The sequence below is a fragment of the Eretmochelys imbricata genome, chromosome 9 (assembly GCF_965152235.1).
Source record: "Eretmochelys imbricata isolate rEreImb1 chromosome 9, rEreImb1.hap1, whole genome shotgun sequence".
NCBI lineage: Eukaryota > Metazoa > Chordata > Testudines > Cheloniidae > Eretmochelys > Eretmochelys imbricata.
This window is the reverse complement of record NC_135580.1, coordinates 84,318,424-84,327,505: the sequence shown is the minus strand read 5'-3', so window position 1 is coordinate 84,327,505 and position 9,082 is coordinate 84,318,424. Positions and strand designations below refer to the sequence as shown.

General features: G+C 40.2%; 1 protein-coding gene across 4 annotated transcripts in view; it reads right to left on the bottom strand.

Moving 5' to 3' along the window:
• Positions 1-1,553: 1,553 nt before the first annotated feature.
• CHRDL1 (chordin like 1) overlaps positions 1,554-9,082 on the bottom strand; it is a 48,525-nt gene continuing 40,996 nt past the window's right edge. Inside the window, exons 8-11 of one of the 4 annotated variants that reach the window (XM_077826769.1) lie at positions 6,334-6,540; positions 4,694-4,861; positions 2,413-2,502; positions 1,554-1,684 (exon numbers count right to left, since the gene is read on the bottom strand). In XM_077826769.1, the coding sequence (XP_077682895.1) occupies positions 1,554-1,684; positions 2,413-2,502; positions 4,694-4,861; positions 6,334-6,540 (596 nt within the window). Of the gene's footprint in view, positions 1,685-2,412; positions 2,503-4,693; positions 4,864-6,332; positions 6,541-9,082 lie in introns of all 4 variants that reach the window. The other 3 variants (XM_077826770.1, XM_077826771.1, XM_077826772.1) reach the window with 3 other exon arrangements.

Below are 9,082 nucleotides of genomic sequence, written 5' to 3'. Positions count from 1 at the left end.
ACTAAAAGGTTTAATATTTCTTCTGCTGGAGCCTGAGTTGGGCCACTGGTATTAAGTACTGAACATCCATACCCCTTAACCTCTTTGTTAAGATGTATATACCCCAGATGAAGACCTAGAGTGCCATCACTGGAAATACAGTGCGGAGCAGAGAGCACAAGTTTTGCAAAGTCCCATGGAGGCCTCTGAATTCTGGCCACCACCATTTATTTCACTCCCTTTGAGGACCAAGTGCCTGGCCCGAGGCAACTTCTTTAGAACTTCATTGCTGTTCAAGCACAAAAGGAAATGTTCTCATATGCTTCTGGAATAGAAAATGGAGGGAAAGCAGCCACAGTCACTTGCGCCTCAGGAGTGAATCTAAGATGGTGTCCATGTGGCAGGATTTCCTCAGAGAAAGCCATGTTTTCAAAGTAATGGCCTTGTATATCAGAACAGAATTCTTTTCTGAAGGCAGACACTGGACAGACACTAACATTCAGCTGTGAACTGCAAATCAGAATGAGTGCCTTAGATTTCTTTTTGCATGAAGATAATGGTCTTGCTGGTGCTGCACTAACTTAGTGGCTTTATATAAGTGCTCATTAGTTTGCCATTGGAGAGAGTTGTCCTTGAAGTTATGCTTATTAGTTTGCTGGGGCTTGAGAGGCCACCAATTAGAACCACGCAGAACACTCTTATTGCGACAATTACCATTAATAAATTAAGCGATATCACAAGACATTTAATGAGTTATTAATCACTGTGGGTTTAACCCTATAGGAATTTTCATAAATGATTCAAGTACTTTGCATTCTCCTGCTATGTTACTTTGTAAAGGGAGTTTATTGACCGAGGCTATGTGTTAACAGGGCCCATGAGAATGCAGTAGTGGGGCGGCATGAGGGAGCTGACGTTTCATATTTCATGTAGAGAAGTGGATAATGGAAACCAAGTGAAAACCACTTAAAAGTTGAATGTTTTCTCAAATTGCTACATAAATGCAGTAATTCCCACTAACACCTTCTGGTTTGTTTATGTACTCAGAGTTTGTTCAACTGCAAGACATCGTCCCAAAAGCAGTAGGCTGGTTGGGAGTTTTCATTTAAATCTGGATTTTATGGCTCAAACACAAGTACTGTATCACTTGTATTCCCACCCCCCCACCCTAGAAAAACATGAGTCATTTCAACACCAGAAGTGGTATAAACTCAGCACAGGAAATAATGCTCTCCATAGCTCCTGCACAGTTATTAGGTGTCCTTCATTTCATTAGTTTGAGTAACTTGCCAAGTTTAAACAAAAAATCTGTTTTCTTTTTTAACTTTTCAACTTTACAAGGAACTACAGTCTCCCTCTCCCTTCCCCCCACCAATACGGAGCCTCCTAGTCTTTTGGAGGAGATATTTAAATGGTTGACACAGACCACTACACATAAAGCAGCAAGTTTGCTGTGCATGATGTGAATAATTACTGCATTATAGTTTTGGATTTTAGGGCAACTGTTGACTTAAGCAAAATAAGCCTGCAGTCCAGCTGCAGATCCAAGTTTTCTCCCTCCCGTGCTGTCTCCCTTAACAGTGACCCTTTTCAGGCTTTTCGAGGTACAAAACCTTTACCAGATCCTCCAGCTCAGTCCTGCACACTCTGCTTTCACACATTTGGCTGATCTGAGCTTCTCCCTCGCTAAATATTTTCCACTGGCCTGAAAACAAAAATACAAAGCAGAAAGACACTGACTTAGACCGAATGCAAGGAGCTTTAGAGTCCCTTACAAGCACTAGCCAGACAAACACATTCAAATTGTTGATAGGGAGAATTAAAATATTTTCCTTTGGAAGGTTTGAAAATATCTCAATCACTTAATACATTGCATGCAAAAGAACATGAAGGGCCAGATTCTGATTGGGGAAGGGGGGAGGGGGGAAGCTTTAGTTTGTAGCTGGGAAGGCCCTGGCTTGTAATTGCGGCATACTCTCAAGAGTAATTCTTTCAACAGCTGCTGTTGCCCTGCAATAGTGGAAGTCTAAGCATAACAGCAACTTGCTAGTGCAGAAGAACTGGAGAATAAAACTGACCATTAATAAGTGAAATTGGGAGGCCAAGTTCTGTAGCCCAAGCTGGGTGAAATACAAACTATAAATTGCACTAGTGGTGAAAAATGAATTTGGGTTTTTTAAACAGTCAGTTTTTAATAATCCAAGGTGTTACTAGGGACTTCAGAAAGGCATCTTTTAAATATGATTTATGTGAAAGTAACCCTCTAATCATATGTTGTATTCTGATTATTTTATTTGATACTCATAAACTATCGATTCCAGATGTTGGTGGGAAAGTAGCACATTTATTTCAATTGGAGGAGTCATGCAGGGCATGTTTCAGTCTGAGGTTATATAGAAAAGTGGAGCCTAAGAAGACCAGACTTTTACTTACTCAGTGTTGTCCTTGTTATCTGCTTGAAGTAGGGAAGTTCTTCAAATTCACTTTTGGATATCTTCTCAGTGTGGAAGTGATGTAGAATCCCTGTAGCAAAGCAGTAAGAACATGTAGTTGGAACAAATTTTCCCTGTTCTGAGCCTGTTGTGTTGTTGTGATTGTTTGTTGAATTACTGGCATGTTGAGCCACATTATGAAATCGTCTTTACCAACAATGTTTTAACCGATTCCATGTGCTCCATCAGTATTTTTCTTTTGTGGTTTTATGGTGGTGGAGAGTATCACCGAGATCTGAGAGTTAGTTCTTCCTTTACCCATATAACTACAGCCCTCCCTGGCATGAATGAGAGAGGACCAGAGCAGAGGCCAAAATCCCAATGCCTTGGAGAAAAGCCGTTTGGCATGCTGACATCGGCCATTGTCTTTTACCTAACTGCAGGCAGCCAGCAGGAAATGCTCCTGCCAAACCACCAGAAGGGTTTGTGTCTTACTGGGAGCATAGTAGGACCCTGTATTAACGACCAGCCCTTCAGAGGGCTGTTCATAGATCATGATCTGGATAACTTTCAGGGTAGTTTGCCCTTTAATATGATCTCAACTTATGAAGCGTCTATATTTATTTATTTATTTTTAAAAGGTAGAGACTAAAGCTACTAAGTTGACACTGATGGTCTCAAAGCAATCTGTACACAAGCCTCGCAATGCCCCCGTGAACGAAGTAGATCCTAATTTTACAGATCTGTTAAAGCGAAGTACAAAAAGATTGAATGATTTGCCGGCGGTCACACTGTGTGAGTCAGTGGCTGAGTCAGGATTAGAACCCAGGCGCCTTGACTCCTGTGTGTGCCTATTTACTTGCTCTGACTGTGTGACAACATTCCCAGCTAGAGAGAGACTACAAACAAGTGAAAGTCAAGCTACTTTAATATTTAGCATGTGGACTAAGGCATTCTGAGACACAGTGTCATCACTTAGTAAATGCCTTCATGTAAAGGGCCTTTGAGAAGATAGCCAACATAATTCTCAAGGGAAAGAGTTGGTTGTAGGAGATGAAGAGAAAAATAACATTGCCTCTCTTTATATACTGAATAACGCATCTGTTTACACCCACACTTTTGGCATTTCCCTTTTTGGGTCCCCACTTGTATTTTTAATTAAACTGAAATAATATACATTTTGTAGCTCCACTCTTCCCAAAGATTCCTTAAGGGTTTTTTCTTTCAGTAAGGAATCACTTTGCCCACTTTGAAACGCAGCCTCCTCAGAGATCAATACGCTTTTTAGGATACATTGTGAAACACATACTCTTATAGTACATAGCAATATTACACAAGTTCATATTCAACATAGAGTCCAAGAACTGTAGGGAAGTTTGGCATTTGTTTGAGATCTAGCTTTTAGATCTATAAAATCAAGGAGACCAGTCAATTAGCTAAAGTAAAAGCTCAGGCTTTATTCATTTGCAGCACATACAACACTGATCATCTGAAGGGGTAGGAACATCTAAACCCTTCAGATATTCAGGAGTCTGGACAACTGAAGGGACTGGCCTGAAAGGGTTGGAAGTCTGTGCTCAGGGTTAAGACTAGAGCTGGTCATAACATAGATTCTTTTCTCTTCCACAGAAAATGAGTTTTCTGTGAAAAATCAAAATCTAAAATGTTTTGGCCAAAACCTGAATAATTTTGATTCTGCAGCACTGCTATGGTCGGGGTGCTGGGACAAATTGTATTGTGGAGATGCTGAGAGCCATTGAACCAAACTGTAAACCCTGTATATAACGGAGACCACTTCAAGCCAGGGGGTGCAGGAGCACCCCCAGCACCTCCAGCTCCAGCACCTACGGCTATGGTGCCTCATGGGAGTTGTAATCTGGGAGCTGTGTGCTCCTGTTCCCCGCAATAGGCCAGGCTCACTGGTTGGCCTCCATCTCCCATGATGCACGACAGTCTCCCTCCTGCCCCCCCTCCATAGGATGGTGGCATTGAACTGGCTAGTGTGTGCTACTGCCCTCTATGGGCCAAAATCAGAACTGCTCAAATGCATATGATAGACCCCATACTGCTAATAACAAGGGAGTTTGGCACAAGCATTAGCAATTTGTGCTTTTGTAGTAGGAGGACTGGAGTTCTATCTCTGCTACCAGGGAAGTGCCAAATGCCCCAACGTAAAGAATTGGAACAGCTATAAAGTCCTGAGTGGCAAGAATTTATAGATCTTTCCTGAGGTTATAAAAAGAAAAAAAGCACTATTTTAAGAGAGAACTTGATCTACTTACCTTTCCGAATTGTCCACACATGTATTTCTATTTGAGGTGGCTTTTCTGTTTCCATTGCGATTTTTCTAATGGTTTCTTCTTCCTCCATGAAAACAGATTCATAGACAGGAAGCATCTCTTCACCGCAAAAGTAATCTTTGCTGTCAAAGCTCTGACTTGGCATCTCTTCTGTAAGCAAAACATGACACAGCTTTAATAATGTTCCTTGGACCTTACTAGATTCATGCTGCCCAACAAGTTCAGCTTAATTGTAGAGAGTTCCTCTGAAGTGGTCTTTCAAGTCCTTCTCCAACTGAGTCCAGACTACTTAGTGAAATTCTGTTTTGCTCTCCCTTTTTAATGCTCAGACCTGGTAACAATAAAACAATTTGGATTTTTATTTAGTATGTTTTATCTTACCACATACAAATCAGACTTCGAGAAAAGATCCTGCTTTTTTGATGGCTGTGGGTGAACTTCAGGAGTTAGAGACTGATCTGAAATCTAGATAACAAATGATTTTCTTCTATAGCACTTGCATCCCAGGTTCTTAGCCAGATTTTTCTGAGTGCCCTCATCTTCCATTGACTTCAAGAGGAGTTGTGGATGCTCAGCATGTCTACATGTCAGGCTCTCACAACTTCAGTTATTAACTGAATTAAGCCTCACAACCCTCCTGTGACATAAAGTATCATCCCCTTTTTACACGTAAGATGATTGAGACACAGGGCAGTTAAATGAGTCTCCTTCCATCACATGAGTCAGGGACACAGCTGGGACTTGAACTTAGCTTTCCTGTCTCCTAGTGCACTGAACCAGGCTCCCTTCTAATTAGCATTGCTAACAGGTGCTTTGTGAGTGACTTATGCATTTGGCTCTGACACTTGTTTTCTCAGAGCATTTCTGCCAGTGCGTCATAGAACTAAACACAAAAAAGGGGTTAAATGTGTTGTGGGAAAATTTTAAAGGTACAGATGGGGGTTAGGCACCTCGCAAAACGTCATAAGAGAGGTTAGCAAATTTCTAAGTAGTTTGTTTGCTTTTCTTTACACATTTTTACTAATATCCTACAACAAGCTAATCAAGTGATTAGATTTTCCCACAATGCTATGATAAGCTGTCATAGCATTAGTGCTTATTCTAAGGATCCAGTTCCACTATTGGCACAAATAACGTTTTGACCAAAGCATTTAAATCTACTGCTATGTTTTGCAAAACAAAAGCTTTATTTAGTACAGTAGTGTAAATGTCCCAAGCTAGAAAACAAATGGAAAGCTCTGTGAGGATTGTAAATGGGAAGGGAAGGGAGAATGAGAGAATCTCCTTGAATTATTGTCTGGGAGATAATGCATCTCTAGTTGGTGGGGAGGGGAGGGGAGGGGAGGGGATATACTCTCTTCTGAAATAGATGTGCAAAAGTCACACTAATGCTAGAGAGCAGAAAAAGAGACCAGAAGGTGGGCCCAATCCTCCGTGCCCTCTATCTGTGGAAATGAAATGAATGAGATGGCTTGCAAGATTGGGTGCTTTAGATCTATTATCGGGCCCAGATTTCCCTCTAGACAAAATATAGCAACAGATAAGGTTGCTCATTTCATCAGGTGTCACTATGATCAAAAGACCAGTTAAAATCCAAAGCAAAAAGGCAGTCTGTGATCTATTCTGTGTTTTACCTGGACAGACTTTACAGCATTTTCCTTCTATTTTCTGAGGGTATTTGCAGGGATATTGATCCGGACAATGAATTTTCTTACATTCTTGTTTGGTGATGTTGCAGGTACACAACACACACTCTACGATTCCAAAGGCCCGGAGATTAGGATGCCACGATTCACCATGTGAATATGTTTTTCCATTTGAAACACAGACTAAAACAGGAGAGAGGAAGAAAATGAATATTCATTGTATGGTAGGGCCCCAGCAGGTCCATAGTTGAACTACAACCTCTGCCTTAGTGCATACACACTGGTTTGAGGCAATGTTGCATTCATGGCATGGCTAAAGGATACACCTCTGCTTGGAAGTATATTTTTCACAAGTGATTTCTGGCCCAGCCCTTCTCGCACTGACGTTAAGTTTTGTCATTTACTTCAAAGGGAACAGGATTGAACCTTTGATCACCTTTCTCTGTGCAATTTGGTCTAAATTCTGGCCTCACTTATCTGTGAGGGTGCCCTGGTATTTCAGTGAGTGAGATGGAATGCAGAATTTGACCACTCTCCTCCAGTGGGTGTCCGTTTTTGTTGGGGACCATTTACTCCCACCAATTGGCTTTTATGATCTTAGCTCCTCATGCACACCCCACTCCTCTGAACTGGCTCCTGCCTCAGAATTTCAGCCTGCAACCAGAACAATATTCTAGTTGCCCTGTGAACCTTGCTTCTTTAAACATTTCATAAACACACTGAAAAATGCAGACTAACCAAAAAAGGTGAAAGAAAGGGCACTGTTTGATTTCAAAAAGCAGTAAAAATCAAGTTTGGATTTGCTGTAAATATTTCCAATTCTTCTAATATGCCATCATTTTGTATTAATGCTTTTATTTGTAAAATATGTTCTTCTTTTGCCTGTAACTTTCAAAAGCAATTTAATTTTTATCTGTAATCTTAAATTTACATCTAACTGGTAACAGATGTGAGCAACTGGCTTATGTGTTACTAAGTTACCAAGATTTATGGTGGGTGTTCTTCATAATGTATTGTCTTTCACGGGTGTTATACCATCATTTTGGTTTAATAATTTATTACTTTTTAAACCCTTTCTTAAGAGCTGTTTTCATTTTAGAAGGGGAAACAGTTTTTTCTCATAAAAGCAAATGAAGTGTTCTCTGTATACAAATCATAATGATGAGAAAGAAAAGGGAAAATTTACATAAAACGGGATTAATTACTCTATTGTTATAATTAACCTTCTTACATGCTTTAGCAGTATATTTATACTTATGTTTATATCATTTTTTTCCTGCCAGAGAGCTCCAAATGCTTCACAAACATAAATTAAACCTCACAACTTCTCTGTACTGTAGTCAGGGATATGTTGACTATAGATACATTATCCCAATTTTGCAGATGGATAAACTGAGGCTCAGAAAGGTTAAATAATTAGTCCAAAGTGACAGAAGAAGTCTGTAGTCACCATGAAAATAGAACCCTAGCTCCCAAATGGCCTGCTTTAACCGTCTGCATAGAAATGTAATTCTGTAACCATGTAATGGCATCAAATCTGCAGGTCAGTATAACTATTTTGTTTATTTTTAGATTTATAAAATGTATCTCAGGAAGCATGTGCATTAATTAATAACACACTCTAATTGCAGAGAACAAAAGAAAGGACATGGTCACCATTCTAATTTCCATTCCAGAGACTTCTTAGACTCTCTCTGGGCCACAAGCTCCTAAAGCTGTCACTGACACTAAACTGTGCAGAGAAATGTGCTGTTCATTTGTCTGCTTTTTATTTGCTGAAACAAATCAGTTAGAAATTGCTTTGATGATGTCTTCATGTGTGAACTGGATGTCAGAGATATTGCACTGAGTGGAGATTCCTGCTCCTAGTTTCAGCATAAAACATTGACATGATCTGAATGTGCTTTCATGGTTGTTCAGGTGGATAATAAAGATCCTATGGCCAACATTCCTTCTGTTAGTTAATACCTTAAAAGATTAGTTGGCTATAACACAAAGGCTTTTAACTCTTGGTGGGACATTCCTGAGTGTACGCTACTCTGGGGTTTGTGTATAGTTGCTCTTCTATAGCAAATTCTTTTATTACTATTTGGGCCTGATCCTGTAGACCCTTATTCACTTAAAGCATACTCTACCAGCTACACAAGTAACTCCGTTGAAATGTATAGGAATTGAGTGCACTCAGCACCTTGCAGCATCATGCCCTTTTGCCAGGACATAAAATCTGCTGCCCCTTTTAAATTGGGGATTTGGTGAGTCCAACCCTTTTTTCTTAGCATAATCCTTGAGGAACATGGCTTAGTCATGCTTCTATAAAGGTTTTCCATATGAGCTTGAGGTCCTAATGTTCCCATAATGTAATAAGGCTCTCAGAGGCTTAGAGAGATATTATGTTATGTTACTGGAATGCCTCTAGCTCTCAGTGCTTTGTTTTACATATATCTTTGATATGAAGTATTGTATTGATCTCTGAAAAACAGAATAAAAGTTAAATGGGGGGTAGTGGAACTGCTGGCCCGAACACTAGGTAACAGCTTTGTTCAACACAGATGTAAAGGGGGAAGCTCCTCATCGCTCATAGGTGGGATACTTTCTACAAAGGAGATGGCTCAGTAAGTCTTGGCAGTAGTGAGTCTACTGGTAACCTAGTAGGGGTTTGTCACGTGAGATTTCTGAGATAGCTTCAACACGTGCTACTTGCATTCACACAGGTTATCAAATAGGA